Source organism: Peromyscus eremicus, chromosome 4, assembly GCF_949786415.1.
Source record: "Peromyscus eremicus chromosome 4, PerEre_H2_v1, whole genome shotgun sequence".
In the NCBI taxonomy this organism is placed as follows: domain Eukaryota; kingdom Metazoa; phylum Chordata; class Mammalia; order Rodentia; family Cricetidae; genus Peromyscus; species Peromyscus eremicus.
The window spans coordinates 104,019,989-104,036,365 of NC_081419.1; the positions used below are offsets into that span (position 1 = coordinate 104,019,989).

General features: G+C 44.5%; 1 protein-coding gene across 1 annotated transcript in view; it reads left to right on the forward strand.

The window, feature by feature from the left end:
• Positions 1–16,137: 16,137 nt before the first annotated feature.
• Tmc2 (transmembrane channel like 2) overlaps positions 16,138–16,377 on the forward strand; it is a 64,945-nt gene continuing 64,705 nt past the window's right edge. The window contains exon 1 of the mRNA XM_059258941.1: positions 16,138–16,171. Within this exon, the coding sequence (XP_059114924.1) occupies positions 16,138–16,171 (34 nt within the window). The remainder of the gene's footprint in view (positions 16,172–16,377) is intronic.

Sequence of the window (16,377 nt, forward strand, 5' to 3'; positions counted from 1 at the left end):
CACTGGAAGCAGGGTGTCCCTCTCTCCTTTGTGAGGGAAGGCCAACCTCCCTCCCAGGAACCCAGGCTCAGGTCAAGTTTAAAAAAGGACAAATATCCTACCTGTTCCTGGACTATGAGAAGTGCAATAAGAAAAGATGTCCCGCCGGGCGGTGGTGGTGCACTCCTTTAATCCCAGCACTTGGGAGGCAGAGCCAGGCGGATCTCTGTGAGTTCGAGGCTAGCCTAGACTACCAAGTGAGTCCCAGGAAAGGCGCAAAGCTACACAGAGAAACCCTGTCTCGAAAAACCAAAAAAAAAAAAAAAAAAAAAAAAAAAAAGAAAAAGAAAAAGAAAGAAAAGATGCCCCACCTTGAGGACTGCTGAGACTCTGAGCTTGTACCAGCTCCTGTCTCTTCCATCTCTATGGATGAGTCCCAGATAACCCTACGTGTGGCAAGCAGCAAAATTACTTTCCTTTTAGGCTGGTGGTACATCTTCAGCCCTCGCCACCTTCCTGAGTTTGGCCTTCCAATCCCCAGTCCTTCTCACTGGTCTTCCCGGCACACCTCAACCAGCTTGGTTCACACCCCTTTAACCTGCACGATGGCCAGAAATCTTTTCACTCATCCTTTTCTGATCCCACCTAATTGTTCCATGCCCCTCCCATGGAGAACTGTCATGTCTAAATCTCAGGCCCATTTAAGTCTCTGAGATTCCAGAGGCTCATACTGCACTCGTAACCCCAAGTGCCCTGACCCATCCTGGTCCAGGGCCATCTGATGCCTCAGAGCCCCTCCCCATAGTCTCCACTGCAGACTCCACAGCACTTGGGAAATGTCACCTGAAAGCGTGGGATATCTCCATTCCTGGCCAATTGCTCATAGCCGCCCCCGTCACAATTATTCTTAAGGACCGTATTAGTTACTTTTCTGTCGCTGTGATGAGACAGCAATGGTGATGGTGCTGTCTTCCAGTCTGGCCCAATCAGGTCGTGGTGCAAAGGGAAAAGGTATAGTAGAAAGTCTCAGGAATGCTTAGGGGTTACCAAATGGTCATAAAACAAGACCGGGAGGTTTCTAGAATATTGGCCCTTGCTGGGCTAGCTACTTTTGATAGAAACAAACGTTTCTCACACTTCCTTGGTCTCTCTAAATGAACTCCTGACTGCCTGCTCTACTGCTGTGTGCCACCCGACTTCTTCTCTTTCAGGAGCACGGTACCGGACAGCTGCGGAGATCTGAGCAGAGAGGAGTGGAAAACATGACTGTATAAACAGGGAACAACACTGGCAGCTTTATCCAGGCTTCAGGGCCCAGTTGTTTATCTCTCCATGGGGCTTCTCCTGCTCCTCACCTCCATCCACTGGCAGCTGTGCACGTCTTGGTTGGTATGACAGCTTAAATGCCTTACCAGGTCCTTTAAACTAAAGGGCTTCCTATTGGAGTCTCAGCTAACAGAATCAGAAACCACCACCTTTCTCTTAAGAACTCTGGCTTTAACCTCTCCAAGCTTGAAGTCTCAACACCTACTGACAGATCATAGCCCTGGGGTCTCCGTGTCACCTTACTGCAGATCATAGCCCTGGGTCTGTCTGTCACCTTACTGCTGATCATAGCCCTGGGGTCTGTCACCTTACTGCCAGATCATAGCCCTGAGGTCTCTCTGTCACCTTACTGCCAGATCATAGCCCTGGGGTCTCTCTTTCACCTTACTGCCAGATCATAGCCCTGGGCCTCTCTGTCACCTTACTGCCCTATCATAGCCCTGGGGTCTGTCACCTTACTGCCCTATCATAGCCCTGGGGTCTGTCACCTTACTGCAGATCATAACCCTGAGATCCCTCTGCAGAATTCTCATGTAGAGACAATTGTCATTGCCTATGGTGCTCCACCATGTTTACAAGAGTCCCCATTCTCCCAATATGAAGCTACCTGGTTTACAGATGGGAATAGTTTTATGGTGGCAGGACACAGAGGTCATGGAGCTGCACCACTTGAGGTATTCCACATCAATCCAAAAATATGAATTAATTGCCCTCACTGGGGTTTCCCAGCTAGAGGCAAGAATGAGCCTTCATACGGCACAGATTCTGCCTATTCTTCCAGTGTAACCCATACCCAGTCAGCCATCTAGAGAGACGGTTCTCCCTACTACCCATAACACCCTGATTAAGCACGCCCAACAGACAGCTTGGCTTCCACCCCAAGCTGCCATAGTTCTCAATTCCACCCTCCCTCATCTTCAAAATATCCCTTAGGATACTCAACAAGCTTCACACTAAGGCTTCTCCACCAACCTGGGGGAGTCATTGTGGAGTCCAGAAAAGAAGCTGTTGTTCTTTCCATGTGGAAAATCCTTAACAGTTTTTACCAGGCCACCCATTTGAACTGTTTAGTCCTTGTAGTCTGTTTCCAACTATGGTCAAGCTATTGATGTAGAAGAAATTCAAACTAATAGAATTAATGTTCGAGAATGGTTTAATAGATTCACTTAGAAGACATTAAGTCACACATGTGGAATTTAGCTAATGGACCTGCCTCCAAAACACCCCAAAGGTAAGTAGTGTGCTAACCAGACTTGCTAGAGAGAAGTGAAATTTATGATGCTGTGATATAAATGTTTGTTTACAATATTCACCAGCCATTAGGTCCATCCACAAAGAACATGCCTCTAACAGGCAGCTCAAGGGGGCAGTGCAAGGTCACCATCAATGTTAAGTCTTGACTGCCATAAAGCCTCCAGCTCTCTTGAGAAAAGTATAATCCTGTCAAATGGGCAAGATGACCCCAGGTAACAACTATTTGAAAAGAACACCACTGGCGTACTTAAGAACTAACTCTGACAGTATCTTTGCTGTGTAAATCTCCCATCTGCCCAAGTGGCCAGACTTGCAGTCTCCTGTCTCTGTTTACATTGTTTGGAGGGTGACTTGGTGACCTGAAAAAGAGATGGAAGGATGACAGCATATGTGGAATGCACAAGCCTGGGGTGTATATAAGTTAGTAAACCTTCTGTTCAAGGCTGGCTCCTTTTTGAGCACTATAGCCTGAGCAGGACAAACACCATTAAAGAGATTTTCCTTCATGAATCTTCTGTGCAGAGTGATTCCCCCTGGAAAGGCACATTCTTTCTGTAACATGACAAGCCTGTCGCTGTGATTCATCTGTCCAGGGTTAAGACTCCATAGCCAGAAGCTTAAAGCACCTAGTTCTTTGAGCCTTTTGAAAATCTGTCTCCTGTTGTAGTGACATCCAGGCAGATGCCCCCAGATCCCTGTGAGTAAGACTCTTACTTTTCTGAATTCTATGATATAATTTTACAAGCTCTCTCCTTTTACCTGCCCGCCCCCCAAATTCCGACATGTTCCAATACAACCTGTTTCTTCAAGGAGACCTCTAAGACTATTCCTAGACAGAGGTCTTCACATACCTCAAGATATAACCCCAGTTTATATTTTTGTATAAAATCCAAATGTGATTTACTGGGGCCTACTCAGTGTCATTTTACTCAGATACACCTGTCTTTTGAAGCTGACTCAGAAAGGCAACTTCCTTTACTCACTCCAGCAGCGTCCATGAAAGCCCTGCTATCCCAGCATGCCAAGTGAGCGTGTCTCATAAAGAGGAGAGAGCTACAGAGACAGAGCATAAGCCAAATTCAGAAGCCAAGACACTTCAGTGGAGGGTCTGTCCTGTGACAGAAGGGACTAAGAAACTTAAAGCTGTTAAATTGTCCCTGCTTGGGACATCTACAACGACCCCAGGCTATCTCCAAACTGTTGGTGATCAGTGATAATACACACAGATTGGTCTAGTGCTACTCTGCGGAGTGAAATTCTAAAAGCCTTCCCTCTCCTAAAGCCAAGTGGACAGAGAGAAAGAAACAGGACAAGCAGCTTGCCTGTGCACTCACAGGATGGACCCAGACACACTGTAGAAACCAGAGCTGTGAGCAAAGTAACAGTAACCAGGAATTCCGTAAAGGCGTCTACCTCCTAACTTCAGGTTTGGAACTGTCTTAGCTCGTTTTGTGTTGGGTGGGTACTTTATTGTGGTGCATAATAACATAACGCCACATGCAGATGAGCAGCATATGTCAAACATGTGGCATGGTTTTACTTTATAATAACCTGCTCCTGTGGCAGCTGATCTAGTCCCTTCAGACATAGCCTCCATGACTTTACACTCTCCCATAAAGCTCCACCTCTTAACCCTTCACCATCTCACAGTACTGTTATATCAGGGATCAAACTTCCAACACATGAATCTTTGGGGACAAATAGTTCAAAACCATAACGGGGATAGCACAGTTAAGGCCATAGCATCTCATTCTCTGAAGGACTCTTATAGAAGTTATTGTGGAGATATATTGTTTGTAAGCTAAGAAATAAAACTTGCCTGAAGATCAGAGGACAGAGCCAGCCACAGAGTTAGCCACAGAGGTCAGGCAGTGGTGGCACACTCCTTTAATCCTAGCACTTGGGAGGCAGAGGTAAAGATCCATCTAGATTTCTGTGAGTTCTAGGCTATACTAGGCTACATGAGATTAATCCAATCTAAAAGAGAAACAGAGCCAGGTAGTGGTGGCACACACCCTTAATTCCAGCACTTGGGATCTCACACCTTTAATCCCAGCATTTAGGGAGGTTGAAACAGGAAATGATATGCCTGGGCAGAGAAAGGAATATAAGGTGGAAGGAGACAGGAACTCACTCTTTCAGGCTGAGGAGTTGATGAGGTAAGAGGTGGTGGCTGCGGCTTGCTCTGCTTCTCTGACCTTCCAGCTTTTACCCTGATATCTGGCTCCAGGTTTTTATTGTAAGAGCATTTAGGATTCATGCAACAAGACATAACAGAATGGCATCCATACACAGCTGAAGAGGAAGAGACAGAAAAACCTTCAATATCTTGTTTATGGTCCACACATTGTTGGAGACTAATAGGAATAAGACCCCTGTCTGATTCAGGTGGCTTCTCTTAAGAGGGTGCAATATAGCTGGGCAGTGGTGGTGCATGCCTTTAATCCCAGCACTCGGGAGGCAGAGCCAGGCGGATCTCTGTGAGTTCGAGGCCAGCCTGGTCTACAAAGTGAGTTCCATGACAGGCTCCAAAGCTACAGAGAAACCTTGTCTCGAAAAACCAAAAAAAAAAAAAAAAAGAGAGGGTACAATATTACAGAACACATTTGCCTTGAGGAGAATTTCAGTTATGAATTGTCTCTATCCTCTGTGAGCAGAAATAGCATGACCTCTGAATCTTGACTCCCTTCCCTCTCCCTGTCTCCTAGAATGGTGAGGGAGGGAATGAGTAGACAAAAGAAAAACATGACCTTGGGGCTGGAGAGATGTCCCAGCCATTTGGAGCACTGGCTGCTCTTTCAGAGGACTCAGGTTCAATTCCCAGCACCCACATGGCAGCTAACAACTATCTGTAACTCTAGTCCCAGGGCACAGGATACCCTCTTCTGGCATCTAAAGGTGCTGCATGCACATGGTGTATAGCTTTACATGCAGGCTATAGGTATATTACCTATACACAAAAGTGAAAATAAATAACAAACAAACATGATTCATAGTTGTCACCTGGCCGTGAGTTCATTGTGAGTTTTGTAAGCTGTGCCTCTTGGTTTGCTTGGCTTTTATCAGGTAACATCTGTCTCCGGTTTGGGAAGTCTGTATTCTTCCCAGGTTCAGATTATTGGTGTAGGTCTAATGTTCTAAGAGCCTGAAATGGCAGCGACCACCCTAGAAGTCTCCACCGGGATCTTGTGTCCCACTTTCAGTGCTGAGCAGAGACCAACACGACTCCAACAAGCCTCAGAACCTGCTCATACTCCACACTCTAAAGTATGTGAGAACATGCTGCTTTCATCCAGATCTCCCTGGCCTCTCTCTCTGCCAACCACAAAATACCCAGTAATGAGCTCTAGTGTGGGTTAGCAGATGCAGGGTAACAACCTCGTGATAGCACCAGATCATGTTGTCAGTGAAAGTGCTACCTGCATGCAACTGGATCCCTCCACTGTGCTGGTTTACAAGGTTCTGTGAGTGGTGCTGGGTGTTTAGTAAGCAGATACCTATGGCTAATTATATATATATATATATATATATATATATATACTTTTAATTGGAGAGATAAATTAATAAGATAATGCAAGGAGCTTCAGTTGATAAAGGGTTTTTGTGACACCCTGGACCATTCAGATGATGTTGCGCTCTTATATTGGTTGCTCTTCTTGTGCATTTGGCTTCCTCTGCTCACACAATGAGAGAAGATTAGTACAGAACTCAGTGTCCTTAGCTCTAGCAGTAATGGTGTTCATCGTTCTGATGACACACCATATGGGTCATCCCTCCAGTGTGATTACTTCCCAAGGCAGTGTTTATTTCTATTAAGTTGGATTTGCAATCAGTGCAAATCAAACATTAATTAGCTAAAGCTTTGTGTTAAGAGAAAAAGACAAAGTTTTCTGAGAGGATGAAAGGTATGTCATTGTGGTAGTTAATTTTGGTTTGCTCCTCTCAAATGAGATTATCTTTTCCTTACTTTCAAATGTGGGAACTCAAGAACTTACAATCAATTCATGCTGAAATCATCAAAAGTAAATGGCAAAACTTGATGAGGTATAACTAACTATTCTGACCAGAGAAAGAGAGATTTTAAAGGGAGACACTTGTATTATCAGGCTATTGAAACAATGGACTCCAGAGAATTAATATTTCCCCAGGAATCTCATGCTTGAAGGGGGGGGGAGCTAAAACTCAGTGCCAGCCAGAGGAGGACCTTGCCTCCTCTACATCAAGAGATTCACACAATTCTGACCACTCCCCAGACCACCATAGGGGACAGGGCAAAGTTGAAACAATGAGAGGTAAGTGGTGAGCCGGACCACACCTGGACCAGAACCACTTGCCTCTGGACACCTCTGGCCCTCTATACCTAAACATTATGTTAGTGCCCCAAAGATAGATTTGGGGATTCACTGGACCCCTTTTTTTGTTCCTTTTCCCAACATGACCACACTGAATAGATGTCTCAGCTTTTCAGTATCACTTACTTCTTTAATTGGTATATTGGGCCGGAATTGTGTTGAAGCTAGCTGTGAGGGGCACTGAGAAACAGGGCTTAAAGACATCTCTGTTGTGATTGTGTAACCACGAAAAAAAACATTACATCTATACTATCTTGGTGCATTTAGGGAGAGTTATAGCCGACTAGTCTTTCTAACACAGCATTTTCATTTATTATTTGAGAATTTCATATTTGTAGAATGCATTTTGGTTGTATTTATCCTTCACTCTCCCCCACCTTCAACTTCTCTAGGATCAACCCCCTACCACTTTAATCTCTTGCTTTTTTTCAAGAACACACTGAGTCTAATTTGTGTTATCCTATGTACTTGGGCACTGGAGTGCTGCCACCATACTAAAGGCCTTAAAGAAAACTGATTGTCCCTCCCATAGTACCATGAACTGTCAATATCTTCTCAGCTAGGGGGAGGGACTAATGAGCCCCTCCCTCATCCGTGCTGGAATGCTGGCTGGCTTGATCTTGTGCAGGTTTGTGGAGGCAACCACAGATGCTGTGAGTTCATGAGTGCAGCGGTCCTGGCACATCCAGAAGACACTGTTTTGTCACAGTCTTCCCTGACTTCTGGCTCTTTTTCTTCCTGCCACCACCACCACCACCCCCCCACACCCCCACACCCCACCCCACCCCCGCTTCAGTATGTTCCACGACCTTCGGTGTGGAGGGAATGTGATACAGATGTGCTATTTATGGCTGAGCGCTCCATAAGCCCTTATTTCCTTCACTTTGACCAGCTTGTACCTCTGTATTAACTGCCATCTGCTACACAAAGAAGCTTCTCTGACGAGGTCTGAGAGCTGCTAATGTATGCAGAACTTCATACTATGTCCATGTAGCAAAACAATACTGGTAAGTTCACTGCTGGGCCTATGAGCTCCCGAGAACCAAACTCTAGGGCAGATTTAGAATATCGGGCATGAGTTTCTTCCTGTGGAGTGAGCCTTATAATCATAAAATAATTGATAACCCCCATAACATTCATGTCACCATTTTACCCATGGGCATACTTTGCCAGGCCGGTCCGTCATTATTGTAGCCCGCAGGGTTCGTAGCTGGATAAGACTGTCAATGGCATTTCTTCCCCAGCAGTTTGGATAGCATCTTCCAGCACGGTGAAGACTGGCCAGCAGGATGGAAGCTTCCAGATCAGTACCAGCTTGATTTTTTTTATGTGCTGTGACCAAAGCTTGTGGTGTCCTCGTCATCCTACCATCAAATTTTGATGGACAGCAAAGAGCAAGAGACCCCTCTAACAAACATCATGTGCAGAGGTACCCTACACCTGGCCCTGGGCTTTTATTTGGCAGCCTATGGCTTCTGGGAGGAGCATTATTCCCTCGGCCATTTTTATTTCTTCTTCTGAAAGCTCTCTGCAGTCCCATAGCCTATTTTTAATTGGGTTAGGTTTTGTTTGTTTTTGGTAATTAATTTTAAGTTCTTGCTATATTCTAGATACAAATAATCCTCTGTCAGATATACAGTTGGCAAAGATTTTTTTCCCCGTTTTTGCAGGCTGCCTCTTCAGTAGATTAACAGTTTCCTTTGCAGTACAGAAGCTGTCCAACACAGTAAGTCCCAGGTCACCCAGAACTACAAAATGAGACACTGTCCCAAAGACAAAGGGGGCAAGACTACATGTTAGAAGCCTTACCAAAAAAAAAAAAAAAAAACCCTCAAAAAACAACAACAACGACCACAACAAAAATAGTTGAAATAATATATGATGTTTGCTTTTTGCTGCAAGGGAAAAGCTCTGTAAATGAATTTATTAAGTCAGGTGAGTTTTCACAGGGAAACAGCTTGAAGCCATGAAAATTGATTCCTGGATGAACAAAGCTTTAGTAATGAGTGCTGTACAAACAGAGGGAATTGCCTCTCCTTATACAGAAACAGAATATGGAGACTGAACGAGGAGCCACAGGCAACCCCTTACAACTGCCCCTTCTCCACACACCAGCGCTGAGAACACAAGGCAGCAGCTCACATTTCACCTTCGAACACAGGGCCCGGCTGAGCCAAAGCCAGCTAAGCCGAAGAACACAAGGCTGACTCCTCTGCTCACTTGCTACCGTTTGCCAGAGGCTCACTTTGGAAGGAAGGAAGCCTCTTCCGACACTTCCAGATGTCAAACCAAAGCCAGGTCTACACAGGAGCTGGAGCCAGAACCAGAGCCAGTCAGAGCCAGTCAGAGCCAGTCAGAGTCAGTCAGAGTCTGTCAGAGCCGGGGCCCGATCTAGACTCAGATGGAGAACAGTCCTCAGAAAAGTGATCCAACAGTGGTCAGTGGTTGAGAGTGCATGCCACTCTTGCAGAAGATCAGAGTTCAGTTCTCAGTACCCACGTGCGGTGACTCCCAACCACCTCTAACTAACTGATACCCTCTTCTGGCCTCTGTGAACACTGCACTCTGTACACACACACACACGTACACACACACACACACACACACACACACACACACACACACATTTAAAAATAAACTCTAAAAACAAAATAGAAGACCACATTTGCCTATTGCCAAACAGATTACTATACCCATCACCCATCAAAACTGTCATAACTCATGGGGAAGAAAAAAAAACATTCTATGAGAAAAGAAGGCTAAAGGCATTTATGACCACTAGGCCAGCTCTATAGAGGATATCATGAGGAATTCTTCAGACTAAAGAGAATAATAAACATATCAAAGAAAGTCCAGGGGGAAAACAAGATAATTGAACAGTTGTTAAACATAAGGATTGGGTAAATACCAACACTACAAAATTTTTATTTAAGACGAGAGGGCTGGAGAGATGACTCCATGATTAAGAGCATATACTGCTCTTGCAGAGGACCTGAGTTTGATTACCAGCACCCATGTTGGCCTCCTCATAGTCAGCTGTAATTCCAACTTCAGGGGGCTCTGAAGCCTTTGGCCTTCACAGCCACCTGTGTGCGCGTCTCTCTCTCACACATACACATACTTTTTAAAAAACTGAATATGAATGGTCTCAGTTCCCCAGTCAAAACACCCAGACTAGCAGATTGGCTTAAAATTAGGCATCAGGGGCTTCAGAGACAGCTCAACAATGAAGGTGCTGTCCTGGTTGGGTGTTTTGTTTTGTTTTTTGACAACTTGACACAAACTAGAATTCTCTGGGAAAAGGAAGCTTAATTGAGAAAATGCCCCCATCAGATGGCCTATAGGTAAGTCTGTAGGGCATTTTCTTGATTAAGGATTGATGTGGGTGGGCCCAGGCATTGAGGGTGGTGCCACCCCTGAGTAGGTGGTCCTGAGTAGTATAAGAAAACAAGCTGAGCAAGACGGCAAGTAATGGTCTTCCATGGCTTCTGTTTCATTTCCTGCCTCCAGGTTCCTGCTTAGTTTCCCTCAATGGATCTGTGACATGGAATGTGTAAATCAAATAAACCCTTTCCTCCACAAGTTGCTTTTTGTCATGGTGTTCATCACAGCAATAGAAACCCCAACTAAGACAGATGCTTACTGTGAAGATTTGTGTTTGATCCTTAGAAACCCGCACAGTGGAAGAGACTCCTACGAATTGTCTTTTACCCTCCACATGTGTGCCATGGCTTATACATGTATGCATGTGTCTACATACTCACACACAAAGAGAGACAGAGACTAAATGAACTTAAAAATTTTTAACTTCCAGGACTCATCAATTTTCTGCTCCCAAGAAACAAATCTTACCAACAAAGGAAGATACTACCTTAGAATGTGTGGTGATTTGAATAGATTTGGCCCCAATACACTCATGTGTTTGAGTGCTTGGTCCCTAAGGAGTGGCACTATTAGGAAGTGTGGCTTAGTTGGAGTAGATGTGGCCTTGTTGGAGAAAGTGTGTCACTGTGGGGGTGGGCTTGCAGGTCTCATATGCTCAAGCTATACCCAGTGTGGTCTGTCTATCCTGTGAGACCTTCACATTGACAATCACTTCTGCTGCCTCTTGATTCAGATGTAAAACTCTCAGCTCCTTCTCCAGAACCATGTCTGCCTACATACCACCATGCTTCCCTCCATGACGACAATGGACTAAACCTCTGAAACTGTAAGCCAGCCTCAGTTAAATGTTTTCCTTTATAAAAGTTGCTGGGGTCATGGTGTTTCTTCACAGCAATAAAACCCTAAGACAGGGTGAAATAATGGAAAAGGGTATTCAAAGCAATTGGAACTTGGAAATAAGAAGCTGTTGCAATTTTAATATGTGAGAAAATTGATTTCAAAACTAGTCATAAGAGATAAATAAAACTTCTTCATGCTGATTGTCATAGTTAGGGTTTCTATTCCTGTGAAGAGACACCATGGCCACAGCAACTCTTACAAAGGAAACTATTTAATTGGGGCTGCCTTACAGTTCAGAGGTTTAGTCATTATCATGGCAGGAAGCATGGAGACATGCAGGCAGGCATGGTGCTGGAGACATAGCTGAGAGTTCTACATCTGGATCTGCAGGCAGCAGGAAGAGACTGACACACTGGGCCTGGCTTAACCTTCTGAGACCTCAAAGCCCACCCCCAGTGACACACTTCCTCCAACAATGCCTCACCTACTCCAATAAGGCCACACCTCCTAATAGTGCCACTCCCTATGACCCAACATTCAAATACATGAGTCTATGGGGGCCATTCCTATTCAGACCACCACACTGATTAATGGAAAAATCCATCATTACAATTTTAAACATATAAGCTCTAAACACAAGCACACCCAATTTCATAAAATATATTCTGCTAGATAAAATGAACTTAGTAGACATCTTTAGAACATTCCACCCAAACATTGCAGAATACACATTTTTCTCAGAAGTCCATGGAACTTTCTCTAAAGCAGATGCTATATTAGTTTCAATAAGTACAGGAAAATTAAAATAACTTTTGCCATTCTGAGTACAATAGAATCAAGCTAAAAATCATCAGTAAGAGAAACTACAGAAATAAACAAACTCGTGAAGATTAAACAACACACTACTAGATGATGGATGAATGGATCAATGAATAAATCAGGAAGAAAATTTAAATTTTCCTAGAATTGATGAAAAGAAGCTGGGTGTGGTGGTGCATGCCTTTAATCCCAGCACTCAGGAAGTAGAGGTAGGTAGATCTCTATTCAAGGCCTTGTCTACATATTGAGTTGTAGGCTAGCCTGGTCTATATGGTATAAATGGACTCGAGGACCAAAATCACATGGCAAACTCAATAATGCATAGAAGGGCTTTCAAAAAAATCTAACATCCCTTAATAAAATCTCTGAAGAGACTGGCAATAGAGGAAATGTACCTCAACATAATAAAGACTGTATGTGACAAACCCACAGCCAACAGGTCTTTCTTTGGACCACCAGCTCCTGAGTAATGACACAGAGACTTATTAATTATGAAAGCTTGGCTTTAGCATAGGCTTGTTCCCAACTAGCTCTGAAAACTTAAATTAACCTGTTTCTATTAATTCATGTTCTGCCACATGGCTCATTACCTCTCCTCAGTACCATACCTCCGACTTCCTCTGCATCTGGCTGGTGAATCTCCTGCCTCTCAGATTCTTCCCAGAGTTCCTATCTCTCCCCGGAAGTCCCGCCTATCCTCTCCTGCCTAGCTATTGACCATTCAGCTCTTTATTAAACCAATCAGAAGGTGCGTCAGGCAAGTGAGGTAAAACATAGACACATCTTCACACAGTGTGATCAAATATCCCACAACCCTCATGTTAAATGGATAAAAAAGCATTCCCACTAAGATCAAGAATAAGAGAAGGTGCCCACTCTTTCCATCTCTACCCACTATAGTGCTCAGCCAGCAATAAGACAAGACATAAATAAAAGAGATACAAATAAAAAAAAAGAACCAAAATATTTCTATTTCCAGATGATATAATTCTATATATATGAGATTCCAAAATCTCCACAGAAAACTCATAGATCAGCAAAGTGGCAGAATGCAAAGTTAACCTACTAAAATCAGTAGGCTGTGCCAGTAAACATGATGAAGATAAAACTCAAAGACATTACAGATTGTCTCAAAACAAAACAAAAATGCCTTGGGATAAACCTGAGCAAGGGAGTGAAAGACCTTTGCAATGAAAACTTTAAAACACTGAAGAAAGAAATCGAGGAAGGCACTGGAAGATGGAAAGATATCTCATGCTCATGGATTGGGAGAATTAAGTTTATGAACATTACCATTCTACCAAAAGCAGCCTACAGATTTAATGCAATCCCCAACAAAATTCCATTAACATTCTTCACAGAGAAATACAATCCTAAAGTCCATATAGAAAAAAACCCTAGATAGTCAAAGCACTCCTGAGAAAAAAAGAATAATGCTGGAGAAACAGCACTATCTGATTTTAAGTTATACTGCAGAGCCATAGTAATGAAAGCAGTGCACCACCACCATAAAAACACACAAAATTCAGACCGAAAGAACAGAATCCAGGACCCAGACACAAGCCCAAACATCTACAGCTGCCTGATTTTTGACAAAGATGCCAAAAATACATATTGGAGAAAAGACAGCCTCTGGTTGTGGTGCTGGGACAATGGGACATCAACACGTAGAAGAATGAAGCTGGGTTTATATTTGTTACCCTCCACAAAGATCTACTTCAAAAGGGCCAAAGACCCTAACACAAGACCTGAAACAACAAGTGGGAAGAGGTAGGCGAAGGTGAGGACTTCCAAATTAAACTCCAGTCTCTTGGGAAGTAAGGACAGCTCACCGGTAAGTGAGACCTCATGAAATCGAAACACTTCTTTACATCAAAAGAAACGGTCAGTCATGTAAAAGACAACCTAGAAAATGGGAGAAAATCTTTGTCAGCCGTACATCCCACAGAAAATTAATATCCAGAGGAAACAAAAAAGCTCAACAACAAGAAAATGGACAACTCAGTGACAAAGAGGACTAAGGCTACAGGAGTAGGCTGTCTTCCTACACAATGCTGGGCAAGGAGACCCCTGAAACCCCCAAAGTGATTCAAAATAATTGTCTTTGCTGCTGCCTGCCTACCAGAACTTGACGATAAGACCATATTGCTGAAGACACCATATGTCTTGGTTACAGAATATAGAGAAATAAAGCCGGGGCTGGAAGCTTCCTCCCTATTGGCTAGCCCTCATGGTGCACGCAATGCAACTGACCGCCCAGGTAAGGTGTGCCAATAGGTGCCAGAGTGGCCAGGTTTGTTCCGAGGATCTGAAGCCAATTCTACATAGGGAAATCATGTCTGATACTGTAAATCTGGTCCAAACCTCATGGTTGGGGAGATCATTAGACCCCAGTGGGAAAGCTGCTGCTGTTGCTTTGGTAAATAGACACGATGTACCCATCAAATTGAAATTGAGTAGAACCTCGGGGCATGATATGGCGGTGGAGCTCAAATTAACAGTAGCTAGGAGTCCTTGTACAACAATGTGTCCTCCAGCCTTCTGTCCCTGGAGGGTCAATATTCTTCACCATTTACAGGACACCTGAATTTTCAGCTTTTGTGAAATTCTTGGTTATACCACTAATCCTTTGTAAAAACAAAATGAAGCCGGGCGGTGGTGGCGCACGCCTTTAATCCCAGCACTCAGGAGGCAGAGCCAGGCGGATCTCTGTGAGTTCGAGGCCAGCCTGGTCTCCAAAGCGAGTTCCAGGAAAGGCTCAAAGCTACACAGAGAAACCCTGTCTCGAAAAAACAAAAAAAACAAACAAAAAAACAAAACAAAACAAAACAAAACAAAAAAACCAAAAAAATAAATAAAATGAAAAGGGGCTCACAAAGCCTCCTGCACCTGAGGCCTTGTGAGTCCCTTCCAGGAGCTTCCTCTAAAAGTCTGTTGATGGTGAGGCAGGAGAATTAATAAGGCAGAGGGTAGGGTCCAGAAGGACTCCCACAAAGCCTTGCAAAATTAGCATATGAAAAAAGCAAGTTGGCATAAATCAAAGATTGGAAACCACCCCTATGAAGCTGACTGAAACCTGCTCGCACTACTGGCATGGGCACAGAGGCACTCCAGGGTGTCTATGGGTAGCCTGTGGCCCGCTATGATACCACTGGGTGGAGATACAGAATGCTGGGGAAACAGGAAGTTGTATACAGAACTACACATAACAGAACATGCAGGAAAAAGCTTCCCTATGCAAATGAGCCCAAAAGCCCACATTAAGGTAACAGAAAAACCCCAGCTCTGCCAGACTGTTGAGCTGCTGAGCCTCCTTGTCCCGGCCAGATTCCTCCCTGGGAAGTGTATCTTTTCCTAATATTGTTTCTGCTGCATCTCCATGTCTCTAATTCCTTGCTAAGGGATTAGAAGAACCTGGAATCCCTCTCAGTATCAGCTGATACCAACAAGAACCTTGGTACCTACCATTCTGGTTCTGCAGCCTTGCTATTCCGTGGTAACAGTGGTTTTCAAAGCAGCCAAATGAACATTCCCTAAAGGCAGGCAGCGCTAGAGAAAGCTGCTGAATGAATAAGCAGGTGACTTCAGTGAGGACAGTCATCAGTGCTGGCTCAGGTCCAAAGTGTGGATTCCAGGACTCAGGAACACTTGCCTAGCATGCACAAGGCTCTTGGCTTAATACTGAGCCCTGGAAGGGGATGGGGGACAGCAAGGAGATCCCACTGTCCATTTCCCATAATCTGCACTTTAAACAGAAACCCAGAGGACAACTTACACCTTTGTCCCAATCAGGGACTCAAGACACTGGGAAAGAGCCGTGTAATACAGCTCACACCTTCCCTGGCTGGATGCAAGTAGTATCGTTGTTATGAGGCGAGCCTGCAGTTCCTACCCCTCCAGGGCCCTCATGTATAAGTGATGCCTGAAACGTGAGGCCACACTGTCCTTGGCAGAGGAACCAGAGCAGAGGAGTGTGTGGATGGATTGACGGGCTGAAAACTCGTTGCGTCCTTCCCCATCTTTCTCCCCAACAAAACCTACCTCTACTTTCAATCTCAGAGCAGCTCCAGCTGCTGTCAGGTCCCAGGAAGAGAGGCCAGTGACCATGACAGCATGAGAGCACCCCAGGCTGGAAGTTTATGAAGATGTGAGCCAGTGTGAGGACCTTGATATTCTGATGACCATGAGCCGCCAGTTAAAGAGCCTGGAGGAGGAAGGTGAGTCCTCAGCTTGATCCTCAAAGGCCTGCCTACCAGGTCTCTTGGCACAGTGGATATAGGGGAAACAGTCTCAGGGGCATAGGAAGGCCCTGCATTTGAGTTCAGATCCTACAAATTGAGCTGAGCAACCTCAGGTGGCTACTTAGCCTCTTCCTATTCACCAGTGGGATGAGGGTAGTTGTCACTTCCTTGCAGGGCTCATA